We start from the raw sequence: 21,141 nt of genomic DNA, 5'->3' as shown, positions 1-21,141 counted from the left end.
CCGTCTTTTCAATCTCGATATAAACCATTCATTATCTTTAGGGGAAATTTATTAATATTCACTGACAGAATAGCAAACAGTGCAAACCATGATCAGATGGCAAGATAATTAGGATAATTTAATGTTTTATTGCTTAATTATTGTTATCAGTTATTATCAAATTACTACTAGTACATCTATTTGCTTTTTACAGTAAACTATTTTCTGTCCAAAGAATAGCGCTTGAATACATTTTTATCTGAAGTATGAAAAAAATATCAATACTTTATTATTGAACAGCCTTCTTGAGGTCATTAAGTACGTAAATTTATGTATAGTGTAATTCAAATCAAACATTTTTTATTATAGGCCATAGTAGAAGTGGTAAGATACCAATATATATTGAGTACATAAATGTATATACTTACTCAGGGATTTTTCAGGTCACATAAGAAAAATATGTCCCACGGAAAAAAGGGCTTTGGCTAGAGTATAAACTATTTATGTCAAACTGCCTGTAGTGAGTAGTATATTTTTTAAGATACAGTAAGCAAAATATGTCACAGGTGAAAAAATTGTACTTTTAGCATACATGAGGATCATGTCACAAATTTAAAGAATGTTTGTTTTTTTATTGACATATAAGTACACAGAAACAAATATTGTGATGCCATTTAAATTTTTTCAACAATTCTTGCATTTTTGTAAAACAGTTTCTTTATTAAATATATCAATTAAGAGCTGGCTGTATTTAAAAACAAAGTACATGTACCATAATTAAATTTTGCATGATTATATTTTATTGGGACTTAGGGTTATGGGAATGTTGGTGCACTTAAAGGCACATCATGCCTCAGAAACAAATAAAGGTTTTCTTCTTTGGAAAAGGGAAACATGAGATTTATAAAATTTAAATTATATTAAATTTTTTAGAGCAAGTAAGATGCTTGTAACCTGGAGAAAGTAGCACTAAATGTGACATAATTCATCACAAAAGTAGCAGAATGTAAGCAAAGTAGTATTTTAACTTCTATACAAAATACTAAATCACTATAATTGTACTTGTTGCTAAAAAGTGAAGGAAGACAAAAAGATTGTTCATGAGGCAAGATTTCAAGGGTCAATGAGTATCTTTTGAAAACTAATAAAGTACACCAAAAATTGAAAGCAATGAATTATTTACAACAGCAGCTGCTGTGCTAGTGATAAATATAATGATTTGGTAATTTATCTTTTACATAATGAGATATTTTGGTGGTCATTAACATAAATCTGTTGAAGAATGATATTGTGATGAAAGTACTTTTCACTGGGGAAATTTTACAGTGTAATATGACCAGATATAGGTGATAATAATGGGGCCTTTTATGAACATGTTGTAAATAAGGAATACAAAATATTAGGTTAACTGAAATATTAGATTCCCCACCCCCTTTCGAGCCATTAAAATTTATTAGGTATCATATCTTAACTATGGGAATCAACTTACTGTTTTGAATATGGGTATATGCTTACAACCTAGATATAAAAATGGGCGCTATCCTATGTCAGCTTATGTTATATTTAGGTTGATGTAAAATTTACTTTGTTCTGCGTACTAATGCTAATTATTTTATCCAAATTCACAAATCATGTCCAAACAAAATACTAGGTATCTATTAATTGAAAATTGAGTATTTTGAGATGAAATTTGAGGAAATGTATAATTAAAGATTATTAAATTACTTAAGGCATATAAAAGATTTTGAATATTATTAATTAACGGCTTTTATGAATTTTATTCAAAACTTATTTTTAATCAATGATTATATACTATGATGAGTACAAATATATAATAGCTCAGGGGGAGGGGGGGGTGGTTATTCCTTTTTGCAAAGAAAGTTAGATTTTTGCCGATTTCAATAACATGAACCTTTTTAGACTGTAATTGTTATTCTGGTGCAAATTTCAAGTATGGCCTCTGTATATGTACATGTAGTGTATTATAATCCGTATTTTTTTATATTTATCAATTTCACAGTTTTTCATGAAGATATCATGTTGGCTCCCTCATTGCAATCTATTTTATGCAAAATGCAAAATTCAGCACAGGTTATAATTTAATGAAAATGCTAAATGATCAAAGAATAATCAAAGCAATAATATTGAAAGGTTAATTGGTGTTTTTCAATCAAAAATAACTTAAGGCTATATCATTATGTACACATAATGTCAGCAAGTTTATTGTGCGCAGTAAGAACGGAATTTTAAAAGAGAACAAAGAAAGGTGAAAAGAAAGAAAAGAAAAGAAAGAAAGAAAGAAAGAAAGAAAGAAAGAAAGAAAGAAAGAAAGATTAATGTCTTGTTAACTGAATAAAGAAAATAAGAAAAAAAAATGTTAACATTTAATTAGCAAAGGATGATGTTAATTTAGTAATTTACACATGTATGTTATCATATGAGAGTACAGTACAAGAGTTATTTACATAATTATGTTTAAGGTATAGAAATTTCATACAATACAAATTCTCCTTGATATTTGATAAGTTGATAAATAATGTATGTTGTAAACTAAATGACAATATGTCAGGTTGGTCTACCCAATAAAAGATTTCAGTGTCATCCATATTTACCTGATTATACATGTATGATGTTCTGTTAAATCTGTTATTAATAAGAATCAAAATGATGTAGCAATAGATTACTTTCACTAAATATCACACACAAAATATGACACTAGTGGAATGCCATTTTTGAAAGAAATGTACCTGGTATCTGTTTTTAATAAATAATTCTCAGTGCATATATATCCTTAGTGTATTTCTGTTGAAGGACATATGTTTTTATTATTTGAAAGCTAATGTATTAATTTATGTGTATGACTAAAATCATTCCTTATCTTGCAGAAAAGTTGAATTTTGTCCCATTATTTGGAACTGTATATTATCAATTTTTGTAATATATAGATGAAAATTTGAAGTTCATTAGCAATATTATATAGCTTTATCTTAGTAGACTGGATTGATGAGCAGACTGGCCCAGTGGCTCATATGGGAAAGACTAACAACTTTTTGCAATACCAAGATAAGGGTGCAGGGGGTGCAAAATAATTATTTAATGCCTTTCAAAGATTTTCCATTGTTGTTCAACTTGTAGCACCTGTTATCATAATGAACTGTTTAATTGATTTATAAATCAATCTTTTTCTTGTATTTCCAGATCCAGAACCAATTTACCTGTCACCTGAGTACAGCACAAACGGGAACACTTACAAGGTATGCTCCATTACAATATTGAATATTGTTGGCACTCAGTTGATTTTACAACTTTTTCAGTTCATGTAACTGTTTAATAATATCTGTCATATTTTGCGGTTCGGATCGGAATATCCGTCCCGAGGTGACCCGCCCATTGGGCGGTAACGAGGCTTGCCGAGTTACCGCCCATGGGCGGGTGACCGAGGGACGGATATTCCGATCTGAACCGCAAACATATGTCAGATATTTTTTCTTGCATATTCTATCATATTCCATTATATTTTAAATTCTTTATCTTTATTATCAATGAAAATTTATATCATTACAACCGTAACTACTTTCATTCAACAGCGTATGAATTACAAAATCATTCATAACGGTAAAATGACGTCATCTTTATCGTGCCATTGTACAGCACGCGACTCATCTGGAACCCCCCATGCCAGATGAAATTTCCGGCATGGGTAAAACTAACGGAAACGCCAGTCTGATATGCAAGAATAACATGTCAATCATCTGTTATTTTGCTCCCACAAGATTTTTTTGGTGAAGCTTATAGTTTCTGGTTTATCCAGTCGTCTGTCTGCACTACCAAATAGGGATAGGGGGCCATTTAACTGTAAACAGAACAAAAGAGGACAATAGAGTTCATTTTGTAACAACAGAGTCAGGGGCCAGCCAATGACCCTTTATTTAACAAAATATAAAAACAATAGAAATGGCCCCTAAGTATTCCATTTCGGGTGCAATTGGATGTTGGACTAACATCCATGGTTTGAGTTTCATTCTATCCATAATTTTCCCAAAACCCTCTGGAAATGTTCACTGGTTAATATTGAAAAATGCCACATAAAGGTCAAAGAAAAAGCGTAATACCGTAGATGTTGGTATGTCTGTCTGTACATTCATTCATGCAGTCTGCATGACCAGGTTTTACTCTGTTGGCTGGCTAAACTTTTAACCCTGAAATCCAAAAAAAATGGATAAAATTACAGCCAAATATAAATGTGTTTGGCTTCTCTTTTTAAGGAATTCAGCAAGTTAAGGGTTAAAATATAAATTTCTAAGATGTTTTGTGTGCTGGGACCATCAATGGCCCTTTATCCTAGGATGGGATTATAGATTGCATGGGTCAAGGCCATTGAGAGCAATAGATTAATTTTGTAAAACAAATCTTACTTTACCAGTGACATAGCTTTGTCAAAGCGACAATGGGGAACTTCCACTGATCCTACCGATGTTCTAGTTAAACATGAAACAAAATATGTTTTCCATTACTGCAAAAAAGAAGAAGAGAAAAAAATACGGAAAATATTTCATTTCATTGATAATTGTCAGACCTGGAGGCAAACTCCAAAGATCAACAAGTTTAAGATGGATCTGGTTGTTTATAAAGTATGCTTAACATATTGTGCTACTACTTTGTAATTTTTGAACTTTCTTTTTATGACAAAGTATTCATTCAACTTTTAAGGTCAATTGCTTAACATTTTAAGTGGCCTTTGACACTTTGATGTTTTCCAGTAATTATTTAAGGCACACAGTCTACATCTGTGGTTGCCATTTACATTGTTATGTTGAGGGTGCCTTTTAGCAGGCCAATTTATAAGTAATTTTTAAGTGTTAAGATTGTTATAGAATTTGATAAACTGGGGTTATAGCAATAAATTTGAAGCATTGTTTGGTGTCACTCTACAAGCAGAAAAGGGGTAATAAATACATAAAAATTGCGATCTTTAAACTTGATTACACCATTTAATTGCTCCTTTTCTATGCTTACAAGGAATGGAGATTTTATGATAAATATTTTCAAAATATTTCAAGATTACATATTTTACTTATTAACTATGCAGCACATAATTGATTTTAACCTTTGGCATGCTTTAAATAACTTAACCTGACTGCACCGGTCGGCCTTGTTGTAAACTGGCTGCAAGGACTGGTCACCCTTGGTTCAATGTAATGTTTAAAACTGCATTATTCAAACATGGAATGCACAATTATAGCTTATTAGATAAACAGTCACGACTGTAAGAACATAAAGAAAAATGTTGTAATAAAATCTGTTAGATAATTACTCATCCATTTTTCCTGTTCATAATTAACCTTTACACCGAAGTAGTGACAAACACAAAATATGAAATTATGACGCAGTTAAAACTTAAGAGTGTTGTATTGCATTGTGGTACTAACATGACCCACCTTTGGTTTAAATTTGATAGGTTTTAAAAACTGTGAACAGATAATATAATGAGGCGTTTTCTAGTTTGATTTGTATACCATGTGATTTTGTTTTGATTCGAAACAATGCAGATCAAAGGTAATTAGATCAAATTCATTTCATTTTACTATTGTTATGAAATATATTCTTTTTTTGTTAGATTTTTTTTAAAGATTTCAAAGTTCACTATGAGTGAGTCAGTGAAAATTAATAATTTTATCAGTTTTCCTGGTAAAAAACATATACATGTATATGATCTTTTTTAAATGATACAGAGGGAGTTTAAAAGGGCCGTAGCTCTAGTATTAAAACAGAATTATTGCTCTTTTTACCTATATTGCTTTAAGAATATCCTCTTGTAGATTATAGTGAAATGTTTGACTTTCAAGATCTAGTCTTCATAATTAAATTTTGCTCAGTCTTAATAAAGATTGTATGATTAATGTTTTAAAGATCTATAAAAAGTTGAAAGGCCCTTTAAAGAAGCTTTATCACTTTCAAAGTACCATAGTTTCACATATTATTAGGAATTCTCCATGGCTGACTGGTTATCATGGTTCCAATTCCCCAAACGACACCAAAGCGAAGGCCCTGCCGGCGACCCTCGGCTACAGTTTTCTCGTCACATACCAACTACCCCTCCCCACAGTGAGTTCAAATCCACCAGGTTCTTTTAATCATATAGTACCGGTAAACTGCTTGACAGCCTGCCCAGTTAATGATGTGGTGGTTGAACTGTACTCTAGAGAGAACATCACAATCATCACTACCAATCATTTTTGTGTGCTCATTGCAGATGGAAAGTTGGTGATTCTACTAAGGTGTACTTATGTTTATAAAAGAGTTTTTTATATTTTAAAACTTGCTTCAGATTGAAGATTAAAATCAATTATTCAAGATTAAAGACCTTTCCTGCACCTGTAAGTATACAACATTTAACACTATAGCTAGTTCTTTATCTAGACATTACCCTGTGTTACTTCTTTTCCAGGCACACCTGTTCTCTCTGGGAATGACCTTACTTTACGCAGCAGAATACAATGTTGACCAATCACAGGAGGCTATATCTGCAGAGTTACGGGAACTGTTGGGTCGTATGACGGCAGATGAAACCACCAATCGTCCAGATCTTGAATCAACTATTATTCTCTGTGAGGAACAGCTTTGTGGTCAGTCATCCCAGGAAGTGTGCTGCGGCATTGCTGCCATTGTGGGATTTGGACTTCCTCAAGAAGGTATGCTGACATGTTGAAGTATCATAGTCAATATTGAATAGCTTACTACTGAATTCAAACAATAGGAGTAGGAAAAAATGAATGAGAAAATATTGACACTTCATCTGAATTAAAAATATTCAAAATATATAGGCATTTGACATCTGAACTGTTTTTTAAATAACAGTTTGAATAAGTGTATTGAATGTTACATGTATATCGAAGGTTTGGTGCGAAACAGCTTTAACTCATATTACATTATGAAGAAGTTAAGTCTGTTTTGCACCGATCCATTGACAAGTAATAAGTTTTGGGTGTTTTGCCATATTGGATCTTTAATATTAATTTAAGAGATGTTATAAATATATTAAGCATTGATTTAGATTGTTTATTGGCAAAGGCTAGTAGATAACACCTTCGTTAAGTGCCAATTTAAAATTCCTGATTCAAATCATTATGCATATAAATCATTATATTTGTTTGGAAAACAATCGAGGGTAAAAATATTTTATAAAAAATCTCTACACTGACTAGATTATATCACTGTAATTATTTTATTTGGCAGCTTAACAAGTCAAATTATCGACAAATATTGTAAAGATAGGTTACGCGGTGATATCTCAGTATACTTTGACAATGTGTAGTCAACATTTTCTCATGCATTTTTTTATCGTGTGTGATATATCATAGTCCTAGATCATGATTGCTGTGAGCCTTTAATAGAATTTAAACATACATAGGCACAAACTTTTCATTTTCATTGTTAGACAGTATATTTCCTTTAAAGGGTATAAAGCTATATCTTATGAAATATTTTTAGCATCTTTTTAAACAAAAAATAAAATTCATGTATTGAAAACCTATCCTGGTGTTGATGTGTATTACTCTTATACTTGAACTTATATTGGTAGATCTTTTTAAACAGTAAAATTGTGGTTTTCCCTTCATGATGTTATGGCCAACTGTCAAAAAAGTTGTTACATAAAATGTCTCCGTTATTTTTCACACATGAGTATTGTATGTTAATACGGAACAAAATATTATGCTGCTATTTTAGGTAGGATTTTATCCATTTAGAAATTATTTCGTGCATGAGCTATACACTAAAAAAGGAAAAATACAAACAAATTGCTTTTTTAGGTATTTTTTGAAGTGTTCTTTTTCATAATTCAAAAAATCAAAAATTGCAGCAAATATATAGCTTTATACTCCTTAACATTCAGTCATATGTAATTTCCGAAAAATGGCCGAAATGCAGTATGGAATAGTAGTCTTTTCTTTATTCTGAACCATTGTTTGCTTTATATTGAATAAAATATACATGTAAATATAATGATGAACATTATTGCTTAAATCTTCTTAAATGTTTATGAATGATTGTTACAAACAAGTTTGGCCCTAATCCTGATCTGGTATTTATTGAACAGATTTGCTAGACATAACATTTAAGTAAGATGAAAGCATTGATAAATTGTAATAGATTGCAATCAGAGCATACAACATCCGGTTCTGTTATTTTTTATCCAAGTACGTCTAAAAGTCTGTTCATTGTAAATATTTTCTTTCACTTCATATTCTTTTAAGTTTAGGAAAATAAAATAAGTGAAGGGTCATTGACATGTTAATGTTTAAGGATTACTTATGATTTAACCCCTAACGTCCAGGGACCGAAGATGATTACCCCTTGCCTTCAGTATAGAGCTAGGTAAGCCTATACATCCATGCAGTCTGACCAGGCTCTCACTGTTGGCTGAATATCTCAGATAGTTAAAATATCCTCAAAATTGATAATGGACATTTCCAAAACTGGAAGATGGGCAAGTCCATTTAAGAAATTCAGCTGTTAAATCCCAATCAACTGCATATTTCATTAAATCCATTTACTTGTCAAAGACCCATAACTTCTGCATGTATTTAAATGAGTAAAGATTTGCATGTTCTACTACAGCCACTGAAGATATACTCACACACGTTTTTTTCAGGGGGGAATAAGTAATTTAAAGATCATTGACCAAGGCCCATAACTCTTCAGGGTTAATACTGAATAATTTCCATTATAAACTTAAAAAAAGTCATTGATGTTTTCAAATTGTTGTTTGTAAATGACAGCTATTGTAAAAGATTTTGTAGGTAGTAGTTTGGAAGTGCCAGAGAAAAGGAAGAGAGTTTGAACAGTAGCTCTTACAGGCATGATTTTGTCACTTTGTAATTATGAAGGAAATTACTGAGATAATGTATTGCTTTTACAGTAATGGTAGAGAATTTTATACTGGAAAGGGGGTAACATGAGTAACCTCTATGGTGTTACCTCGGAGACGAGTACCCCAGATTATGTTTTAAGTATGATTGCATGTTCCAATGTACACTACTTGTACTACATGGTGGAATTATAAATTGTTTACTAACAAAACCATATATTTATATATTATACAACTTTAACACGATGTTGGGTTCAGGAAATGTGTCGGAATCCTTAAATGTTCAATATGAGCTCTGAAGACAAAATTTACATCATTTGCAAATGGCATGGACAAAAGATTTGACCAACTTTAGTTGTGAAGCAGATCTGATGCAAAACGATTTTTGATATTTCAGTATAAATTTATATAATGACAAGAATAAGCACTTTGATTTGCCTTTGATGTGAAATTTGTCTTCTTAGCTTTAAGTTACAAAACAGTTGTTTACTTCATAACATATTAACTATATATGTAAGATATAAGTTACTTGTGGGACAATTTGTTCAAGGTTATAATAATATTTGGGGTAAAATTAACTCTGCACTTGAATACACTTAATAAAGCTTTCATGCACCATTGTAAGATATATACGCTGAAACCCAAACTACAAAGTTCTATGACGCATAGGTCATAGAGCCAGGTCAGTCTGTGCGCTCCATAATGTCCGACAAGGTTCTATATATGCTGTGGCCAAACCCATTTCTGTATTTGCATTATGATTTTCATACAAGAGAGATTCTCAAGAAATTGGGAAATGTGAGGTTTTCCCATCTTACATCGATGTACAAACAAACTTTTACAGTTACATAATGGTAAATTTGCCGATAACTAGTGCAACACGTTGATCACTCTAGTATACCATGAAGCTATAATGGTAAAAGTTTAGTTGAACGGGAAAAACCCGCATCAATATTTTGTGAAGTTCCAGTTATTTGACGCGTTCATGAAGACAAAAAATTTATCATAATACAATTTGATTTTTTGTCATGACGGCAATATTAAGCTTTGGAGACAACAAAGATAATACGAATTGTTATCTTGCTAAACCGATACTTTCAAAATCTCTACAACAATTTTGATTTCTGTTAAAGAATGCATTAATGAATGCTTTACCTGTACACTAACTATATAATTTATGCCACTCATGTAATACTGGTGCCTTAATAATAATGAGCTATTTAAAATTTGAAATTATTACACTCAGGTTTTTCTGTTAAGAAACAATGTCAGGTTTTTTAGTGTTTTTTTTTTTTTAAATAATTTGGTGAAAAAAAATGCAATTTTTAAAAAAGTATGATTTTTAAGATTTCTTTCATCATAAATTCAGACTCCATTCAAAAATTGTCAATTCAGCATAACTATGTAGATTAAATCGACATATCACTTGTTAATAAATAAGACACATTGCCCTGTGTATAAATGTTTGTGTGCTCAGTTGCAGTTGTTTTGCATTTACTTCAAATAATTTTCCTTTGCCACCGGAATGAACCACATGTGCGAGCGTTTGTTTATAGTCCTTCAGAAATCATATTTTATGTTGTAGATTGGATTCTAACCTTTCTTGAAGCATGTTATAATACATTAATATTCATAATTAATACTAAAGTATATGAAATACATGTCATGATGAAAAACAAGTAATGATAAAAGTTATGTTTTTATGTCCCCCTTCGAAGAAGAGGGGGTATATTGTTTTGCTAATGTCGGTCTGTCTGTCCGTCGGTCTGTCTGTCCGTCCGTAGACCACATGGTTTCCGCTGATTATCTTGAAAACTATTTATCACAAAGTCTTCATATTTCACATAGTGATTGATCATAACTAGTAGATGACCCACATTGATTTTGGGGTCACAAGGTCAAGGTCACAGTGGCCTTAAATATCAGAATGGTTTCTGCTCATTATCTTGCTTACTATTTATCACAAAGTCTTCATATTTCACATATTGATTGGTCTTATCTATTAGTTGACCCCTATTGATTTTGGGGTCACTAGGTCAAAGGTCAAGGTCACAGGGGCCTTGAATGGTAGTTTGAATTCAACTTATTATCTTGGTTACTATTTATCACAAAGTCGTCATATTTAACATATTGATTGGTCATAACAAGTAAATGACCCGTATTGCTTTTGGGGTCACTACTAAGTTCAAAGGTCAAGGTCACAGGGGCCTTAAATGTCAGAATGGTTTCTGCTTATTATCTTAAAAACTATTCATCACAAAGTCTTCATATTTCATATACTGATTGGTCATAACTAGTAAGTGACCCCTATTGATTTTGGGGTCACTAGTTCAAATGTCAAGGTCACAGGGTTCTTGAATGTAAGTATGGTTTCCGCTCATTATCTTGAAAGCTATTTATCATAAAGTCTTCATATTTCTAAAATTGATTGGTCATAACTATTAGATGACCCCTATTGATTTTGGGTCACTAGTTCAAAGGTAAAGGTCACAGGGGCCTTAAATGTCAGAGTACCCTTGCAGAATTTTAGTTGGATTTCCTTAGAATTGTTTAGTTTTCTAATGTTTTCTATGTAATAAAGCCTTAAGATTTCCTTAGAATTTCTAAGAAATCCTAGGAATTCTTTGTTGGAAAACTTTGGAAAACAATGGCGGTATTGGCACCAAATTTTCCCAAGAATTCCAAAGTAATCCAAACCTGAAACTTCATCCAGTTCCTAACAAATCCATAGCTTTTCAAGTGAGAAAACAATGGAAATCCTAGGAATTCTCTGTTAGAAAAATTTGGAAAACAATGGCGGTATTGGCATCAAATTTCCCAAGAATTCCATAGTAGTCCAAACTTGAAACTTCATTATCCTAAAAAAATCCATACTTTTGTAAGTGAGAATACACTGGAATACCTAAGTAATCCAAAGTGGACCAATAGCAGTGTAATTAATTCATAATTCATTCAAAGCCAACAAATCCATACATTTCTGATTATGAAAACAATGGAATACTTGGGAAATATGTTAAATGAAATCCAGTTCGTTTGTTCCGAATATCTGTCATAAAAAACAATGAAATGTCAATTTTACAGATGCAGAATATATTTGTTACTTTTGTCATGCATAATATGTTTTTATTAGCATATCCAAAAAAGCACTCTAGTCATCAAGAATTCAAACACATATAGTAATTTGCACATTTCACAATTATTTCTAAGTCAGAGTGTTTTATTCAAACAAATGTAATTTAACATCCATCTAGAACACATGTATATATCCTTCACTTCACATGATGAAACATCTTCTTGACTTGTGGTGTGACCTCTCCGATGGATACTGAAAAATATGAATTAATTGTATATAAATACATGTACTTGTGTTATATGCACAATGTCAATATAATTAGTATTGTTTAAACAGGATTGATAAAAAACATGAAAGGGTGAAAAAAGTTAAGATGGAAAACTTTCATTTCAATGATTTTTGCAGAATATCAGCAAAGAGTTATCAAGTAAATACCATGCTTTGATTTTTTTGGGGTCAAAATCAACATTATGATAAACTTGTGTCAATTATTGACCTGCTTTTCCTATAGCTATGTAATGACAACTTTATGTAATGGCAGTTTAAATTACTTAATGATCTTCACAAGTACTTAATTACCACTGAAAGTTTGAGATGTGTTTAGTGGAGTCAGAATAGAGATGTGTTCAGTGGAGTCAGTATAACAAAAACATGAAGAGCAACATTTTGTTCAGTGTTTGGAAAATAGCATGCATTTATATGAAAACATGTTACTTCGACTTTTTTAAAAAAAAAAAAAACTAAATTATTACCAGGATAGTTCTGTAAGCATTCTGTATTCAACAGTACATTATTCATTTTCCCTGATCTGATATCCTTGAGACGAAACATCTCATGTGACTCCAAGACTTGAAAGTTTGCAACCTAATATGTTGAAAAAATAAACATATGTACATGAGTAACAAGAAATTACAATTAAGGCATATGAATTTTATTAAATGTGAATTTGGAAATTCATTGCTTGATATGGAATCTGTTTCAATCACAAATATTTTGAATGGAAAGTTATAATCTCTGATTTAAAATTGCCCGCCATAATTTAAAAATGAAAAAGATTTTCTAAACTATTAATATTGTAAAGTAACATGTATCTAGAAATACAATCACTAAAACAGTGTATACTTGCAAAGAAAATTTGAAAAGACTAAAATAATAAGTGTTAAAAAATAAAAATACATTTGTACTTACTGTTAGAAATGGTTATATATACAATGATATACATGTAGTTCCCTCCATTTTCACTGAATCATGAAATACACATGTTTAAAATTTCATACTTCCAGAAAACTTTTGTAAATTTGTCCAGTTTAAACTCATTTGATCTAATATCCAATGCTCAAACATAATTTTTCAAGTTATAACTTTTAAGCAGTTAGTAGTTATCTTTCAATGCTTTCTGTTCAAATCACCCGCCTGGAAGGAGTGTTCTGACCTGTGATTTGTTCTGCAAGGGTATTAAGTTACTTGGGAACTACAGTGTAATATAGTATGTTGTAAACCTACCTTACCTCTTTCTATTCTCTTATATCAGATAGGTGAGTTTAACTTTGGTGTTTATGAAAACAGTGGGTTCCACTTGAGGGGTCATAAATATTTACATTGTGGCTGATGCTGATTTGAATGTTCCAGAAATTAATCACTATACATAAGTTACTTCTACACAGGATGAATATATAGATAAAATATATACTTCAATAGAGATACATACTAAATTTATCATCAATTAATAAAGAAACATAAGTGCATAACAATTACATTTGTTCTTAAATTTAACTTGTTTCTCTTTAATTGTGTATTTATTTTTTCTAACTGAGGGTAATGTATAATAATGAACCACTCAGATCTGAGGCTTGATATGAAATACCTTGAAAATAATGAGAGTTAAATGAAAAAACACCTTATGCATTTTCGATGCCAAAGTGTGGCATTATGGAGTTGCATGTGGTTTTTTTTTAGCTTTTTTTTGCAATAAAAAAAGAAACAGTTGAGCTCTTGAGGAGCTTATTACAGTTTCATTTTGTTTAACAATAAATGTTTATTTTGCTAACTGCTACTTTTAATTACAATGGGTACACATGTATGACCAATCTCAATACTAAGTAATTAAATTCATTTGTTCTTGCTGCTTCAACAATTTACAATTGTGTCAATGCCATATTTTAAATTGTCTTTATTTTCATAATGTCTTACAAGCAGAAAACTGTCTTATATTAAAAAGATTATTTATGACTACTTAGGAAAAAAATATTTAAGTTAAATGTATTAAGTGAAGTAAATGTAAATGCAGAAATAAAATGAAAATTTCCTAAGTCCAAAACTTTCTCAAAAATGACTAAGTGTTTTCCAGAGTTAAACTCCTTGAAAATTGTCTAAGTGTTAACTTTCCAGAGTTTCCAGAAGTCTGTTTCATGGTAATTTCTTTGATGAAAAAGTCAAGTTCTAGAGTTCTCCATGAAAATTGTTCCAGAGTACTCTGTAAATACTGTGGAAAAAAGCTTGATTCCATGAAAATTCATGGAAATTCATGGAAAATCAGTTATTTTCCAGACTTTTTCCAGAAAGACTGTGGAAAATCTACAGACGGGTACTGTTAAGATGGACCTGAGTAGTAGACATTAATGTCTAAACTACTCCAAAGTATTCCAAAATCATACAACAGGGATATTTCTTATGTCCTAACTTTTCCAAAGACTTTGGAATTCAACATTGAAACAAGTAGTCATTTCCTAAGTAATCCAATGTTTTCAGATTTGGAATACATAGCAATTCTTTGGAATATCTATTTCAAAGATTTCCATACTTTTCTATTAAAATAATACATAGAAATCTTAGGAATACCTTTGAATATTCTATGCAATGTATTCTAAATCCAATTGGAAAAGTTTGGAATCTTAGATTGGAAGTTCATAGGAAAATCAATGGAAGAAAACAACAGTTGAAATAAATTTTGCCCAATAGTGGAAAAGTTTGGTAATTAATTCCAGGAAATGGCATGTTTCTATAGCAAAAAGAACCAATAATTGAAGTCCATCTTCAATGGAAATTTAAAATATTTTGAAAAATTGTACAACAATTGAAAATAATTTTTGCAGGGGCATATTTATTTAAATTGACCATTAAAATAGCTTTGCTTATATCTTTTTCCACTATGTGTGCTTGCTTACTTTTCAAATTTAAAGGTAACACTCTTCTAGCAATTGTTGCTTCTGCCTTGCCCCTAAACATTCTTGTTCAATGCAGGAAACTTTATTTAAAACAAATAAATATTAATTGTATTAAAAAAAAGATAGATAAATTCCTTATAATAGATTTGACATGTGTTAAAACAATAACAATACAAAATTGTTTTACAAAAAAAAATATAAATCAGTTCAACACCCAGCTCCATGGGCCTAAAAGTCAACTTAAAAATAATAGACTAAAAAAGGTACATTAAAATGCTTTACATGCTGATAAACTTCACGCATTACTCAATAATGTAACAGTGTGTGGGGCCATCTTTTGCATCAGTTAGTACAGTTATAATGAATTTAATAAGTCAAAAATTTTTCTGCTTTTTTTACCATTTGCTATACCTCTAATTCCCCAAATTAAGTTCATATTTTTAAAAGCAATCGCATCTTACATGATGTTAAATTCCATAAAAAAATATTAAAAAAACCCACATGTTTGCTCTTTTTTCAGGAGAAAAAAATTTACTAATTTTTGGGCCTAATGTCCCTTTTAAATTTTATCCTTTTGGTTTTACATCTTTTTAAATTAATGTTTGGACAATAATTTTTGGAAATTGTGAAAAAAAAGCAAGTTTTTTATAGAAAAAGGAAAATTATTTATACAGAAACATACAATTATTTATACATAAGTACAATGATTTGTAAAATAGAAGCAAAAATTAAAAATTAAAAGAGAAAAAGGTTTAAATTAATTAAAAATTGGGGTTGCAGGGTTCTTAAATTTTTTTATCTAAGATGTTTGTTTGATCAAAAAATCAACATAAATTATTGTAATCAGTGATGTTTCAAATCAAAAAAAGGTAACAAGTTAAATTAAGTAATTTGATGAACATTAAAGTTTTATGTATTTAAAAAACTTAATTGACAGGTTTGAAATTGAAAATGTGTGGCAGGGTTTATTTTAATTAATTAATGACAATACTTTTGATGTTTAAATTACAAATTTAATGTTTTTTTGATGCATGAATTTATCTTAAACTAATGTGAAATTGTAATAGATTGGCAAAAATATAATATGTTTTTTACTTTTTATTGTAAAAAACCATAATTATACATCAAACATGGCAAAACATTTTTAATTATTTCTTTTTAGTTGCTATTTTGAATGACAAGTTGTAAAGTTTTGTAAAAATGAATACCCCTGGGGAGAGGGATTAGGAAAGTCATCATTTTCAAGCCGAAATTTTACTTTGAAATTTACTGGCTAAATAATAACTTTGTGCCAGGCACACAAAAAATTTACAATTAGACTAGGCACATAATTGAGCATAGTGTATCATCTAGTGGGTTTAATTTTAACAAAAATAGAAGCTTAAATCTTTGAGAATTGTTAAACAATTTAAAAATTTTTGATACTCTGTTAAAATATGACTTTTTGAAAGATTTGGCAAGACTCTGTTTCAAACATTGGGTTTTTATCCATAAAACTTAATTATATCAAATATTGGCAAACTCGACAAAATATATTTTTAAAAAATGAAAACAGAATGACACAACAGAACAAACACAAATAATGCTTACTTTTTAACTATTTTTAAAAAACTTAATTTGTAGGGATTATTTTCTGTATTGGTAAGCTTTTACAAATGTTCCATAGGTGAGCCACATTGAAGTTTGTAAGCTGTTAGTGTTTTTGAAATTTGCTTTTGTAATACTTTCACATAATATTATATTTATTAAAACTTTTTTATAAAATTAGATATAAACTTTCCTTTTTGTTCTGTAGAAGTTTTAGATTAAGGCAATAAAAGATTGGCACATTTTCAACTGTTGAAATGTATATTTTCTTTATTTTTTTTTTATACTTTTTATTTTAGCCCCCTTAGATGAAAACACGCAAGCACTGTTAGTTAGCAAAAAGACCCTGGGTTTTTTCCACCAAAATGCTGACCGTAATAAAGTCAAAAGGGGGCCCGATGTTTACTTTTGCGTGATATCCCAGTTCTAAGGGAGGCATTCGAAGCTGAATCCTGCATTGTCAGAACAAGAAAACTGTTTTGTCAGCCCCAAGTACTGTTTTGTCAAAAAAAGACATTGTTTGTCAGAAAAAAGGCACGGTGATTGAAACAAAATGCGGGTCTCTTTAGATTCCTTCCCACTAAAGCGAAAACAAAAATGAATCGAAAAAAAGAAAAACGTCTACCTCGTAAAGCAAGGTTTGAGTGGAGGCGAGTTTTTTAAAACATAAAGAAAAATTTAGATATTTCAAATTCTATGTAATAAACCCAAAAACCTGCTGCATTCCAAAGAAAAAACCTGACATTAATTTAAACGACCAGGATTAAAATTCCAGTGGTTACAAATTTGGAAAAACCATAAGAAAACTTCTAAGTTCAAGAATTAGTGTGTCTGAATTATTTAGTGAGAAGTGAGTCGGATCAAAAAGTCGGAAAGATTCGATGAAGTATACAGGATCGGTAAAGCAAAAATTGTTTAAATGGTTCAGCAAATAGTTTCTGACTTGACGAAACAGATTCAAAATCCAAAAGATTCAGGGGGTAATGGTTCTAGTTTAAATAAAAGAAATGAATTTAAAAGATACAGCAATTTCAAAATATAACTATTTAAAATATGAAGATCGAAAACTTCGAAAGAAAATTAAAAATTCATCCCAAAATTTGACAGGTTTCCCCGAAAAGCAAAACAAAACCCAGGGGGAAATAAAAAAGAAAAAACCCAACTTTTTATAGTAAAAGTTTGAAAATTCTAAAAAATAAAAGGAAAAAAAAAGGGAAACAGGTAAAAATTTTAATTTAAATAAAAAATAAAAACCCAAAATTTTTTTTTGGGATCGGGTTTGGGAAAAACAAGTAAAATTTTCCCGTTTAAATTTTGAGCAGAATTTTAAGAAATGATTTTTTTGCTCCAAAAATTTTCCAAAAACATCAACAGGGGGTAACCCCTTACAAAAAAATTTACAGTGTTCCCAAAATTCACCAAAATTTGGTCTGAAACTTTTATGAAAAAACAATATCCTATCTATTTTAATTATATTTAAAACTTTTTTAAAAATGGTTACGTCTGCATAGGAAACGGAAAGGGACCACTTTTGTTTCTTGTAAAACATTTTTCCCCAAAATAATCTTTTCTTTTTATTTATACCTTTAAACCCTTTTAGAAATATGATCAATTTTATTTTTAAATTTTTTTTTTAAATTTAAGAAATCTAAACCCTTTTTCTGCCCGTAACTTAAAAATGATGAGCTTTGGGAAACCTTATTGGGGTTTAGACTAACCTTTCAACCAATGCAGTCCCGACCCGGCCTATTTTCATTTTGGCCCCACAAATTTTTTTAATTTTCACCCGAAAAATCATCAAAATTTAAATTTTGGACATTTCCAAAAAATTTGGGAAAAGCTGACAAATCCTGGGAAGTTTTAGCAAATTAAAGGGGGTTCAAAAAGGGCCAAACAGGGAAATTGATTAAAACTTCAAATTTAAATTGGGAATTTTTAAAAATTTTTTCTATCCAAAAAAACAAAAAAACCCAAAAAAAAAAATACAGCCCCTATAAAATGGGCCCCCAAAACTAAGAAACCCGAAGGGAAATTTTTGGAAAGAAAAATAAAAACCCCCCCCCCCCCCCCCCCCCCCCCCCCGAAAGTTTTAAAATTTTGATTTTTATGTTGGGGGTTTTAATTATCTATTTAGGTGAATTTCCCCGTAATTGTCACCCTTTGCAAAATTAAAACCCTTTTTTACCTTTTATTTCCCCTTTTAATTTTTTAATGCTTACAAAAAGGGAATTTTTTAATTTTAAATCTTTATAAAAATTTCTTAAGAAAGGGAGAATAAATTCCTTAAAAATAACAATGCAAAAGTTTAAAAAATTAAAAAAGCCCCTTTTCCTTTTTTCCCATTGAACGAATTTTATTCTACTTGAACTGTTTAAAAAAAAAAAAAAAATTCGGGCCATGTAATTTAAAACCCGAAGTGCTTTTTAAAAATTTTGCAATTATAAAATTTTTTTAAAAAAAAAAGAATAGAAAAGGAAAAAGGGGGCAAAATAACAAAAGCCCAAAATTAAAAAAATTTAAGGTTTCCCTTTTTGATTTTTTAAAAGACAAATCTTTATTATGAAAATCAATGTTGAAAAAATATTTTTAAAAAGGATTAATTTTTTTTAAAATTTTTAACCAAAAATTAGTTAAATGGATGGGAAAAAAGCCGGTTTTCAAAACAAAAAGTTCCCAAACTGGGTTTATAAGGGGGAATTTTATTAAAGTCGTTTTAATTGAAAAATTTAAAAAATGTATTTATGAAAAAAAGCTGAGGTCCTTGACATTTTAAGAATTTTTTTTGTGTGTATTTAATTTTTAAAATGTTTAATTTTTGATGTGGCTTTAGAAAATTTTTTAAATGAGGGTTAAAATTTTGGCAATATACTTTTTTCCCCTCACTTGATATTTTTAATCAAAGAATAAAGAAAATTTTTATTTAGAATTCAGAAAAAAAGTTGTCTATTTTGGGGAATCATGAAACTCAAAATTAATAAAGAAACAAAATCTTTTTTTTTCATTATACATATTAACTAATGCTTTTCCCCAAATTTAAAAATTATCTTTTAAAAAAATTACATATTGTACATATTTAAAAGCCATATATAATTTGGGTGTCAGGGGAAATTTTTTGGTTTTACTATTTTAAAATAGAAAAAGAGGTTTTTGGGAAAATATCCTGGGGTTGGTGTCCTGTTTTCAAATTTGGTTAAATTTCTGTGTATGAGTTTGGGGAAACTCTTAAACTGCAGAAAAGGGAAAAGGATTGAATTTTCAAAAAAACTTATTGGGGAACAAAGATTTAAAAGGGCACTTTCAAAGGGCCATTTAAATCTTAACATGGGAAAATTTTTACAAAAAAAACTGGCACCTTTTTAAATTCCCTTAAAAAAACTACAAAAACAAGGGTTCTTCAGTTTTCTCAAAAGAAACTGAGAATTTTTCCCACCCCAACGGGTTATAAATAAATCAAAAACCTTATTTAAAAATTCCTTTAGATTTCTATGGTTTTAAAAGTTAAAAAGAGGTCGGGAAAAGATAAAAAAAATGTCAGAAAAAAGTTTAAAAACCCCTTAAAAAAAAAGAAAAAAAAACTTTTAAAGGGATTTATTTTGGGGTTTGACAGAAAATGGGACATTTTTGGACGCATTAGATAAAAAACCTTCCCGAATCAGAGTTAGGGCCCTGTGAAAAGAAGGAACAGCAGCAATTACAGAGAAAAAAGAAACTTTTTTACGTAAATTTTGTCCATCTTTTATTTTTTTTGGGTTGAAAATTTTTAAACCAAATCTTGTCGGGCCATGTCCCAAAAAGATTTTATTTTATTCTAATTTTAAATTATTCATTTAAAGAAAGGGGCTTTTCATTGAATTCATTTGGGAAAAGGGAAATTCAAACGATATTTTGATATTAAGGTGCAAAAATCAACAAATTCACCGAAATATCGGTAATACCCTTTAAAACTCCCCTTTTTCTGTAAATTTCACTTTCAATCCCTTTTCCCCAAGGGAATTTAAAAGTCAAAAACCCTGTTTCTGAAAGGTCTTGCCCAAACTGCATGATTTTTTCCAGACAATATTTTTTTGGTCACCAATGCTATGAAAAAAAAATTTTTTCTCTTTTAAAACCCAAAAGCAAAACTTTAAAGATATAAAAAACGGGCTTCTGAAATATATTTTGGGAAATTTTTTAAAATTTTCTAGACTTTTTAATTTATAAGTAAAAAAAGTATCGATTTTTAAAAATGATACAAATTAAATTTGATCCGGAAAAAAAATATAAAACAAATTACATCGATATTGTCGATATGATAAACACTCAAAATTTTAAAAAATTTTTCCCTGGGGGTCTGAAGGCCTAAAAAACAAAAAAACTTAAAATTTTAAGTGAAGCCCTTAAAAGGGGAAAAAGTCTGAAAAATGGGCAAAGCCCAGGAAAAAAATACTACAAAAACTCAGTAGAGTCCTTTAAATATTCATAAAATTAAG

At 30.0% G+C, this 21,141-nt stretch overlaps 1 protein-coding gene across 9 annotated transcripts in view; it reads left to right on the top strand.

The window, feature by feature from the left end:
* The window catches only part of LOC132738162 (kinase non-catalytic C-lobe domain-containing protein 1-like), a 31,954-nt gene extending 22,441 nt beyond the window's left edge, over window positions 1–9,513 (top strand). For 5 of the 9 annotated variants that reach the window (XM_060725625.1, XM_060725621.1, XM_060725623.1 and 2 more), the window contains exons 4-6: window positions 3,178–3,233; window positions 6,428–6,671; window positions 8,900–9,497. In XM_060725625.1, the coding sequence (XP_060581608.1) occupies window positions 3,178–3,233; window positions 6,428–6,671; window positions 8,900–8,934 (335 nt within the window). In that variant the 3' untranslated portion in view covers window positions 8,935–9,497. Of the gene's footprint in view, window positions 1–3,177; window positions 3,234–6,427; window positions 6,783–8,899 lie in introns of those variants that run through there. The other 4 variants (XM_060725627.1, XM_060725626.1, XM_060725620.1 and 1 more) reach the window with 3 other exon arrangements.
* The last annotated feature ends 11,628 nt before the right edge of the window (window positions 9,514–21,141 follow it).

Source organism: Ruditapes philippinarum, unplaced genomic scaffold (genome assembly GCF_026571515.1).
Source record: "Ruditapes philippinarum isolate M1 unplaced genomic scaffold, ASM2657151v2 ctg4177_1_1_1_1, whole genome shotgun sequence".
NCBI lineage: Eukaryota > Metazoa > Mollusca > Bivalvia > Venerida > Veneridae > Ruditapes > Ruditapes philippinarum.
Note: the sequence above shows the minus strand (reverse complement) of the source record. Positions and strands in the feature narration are given on the sequence as shown.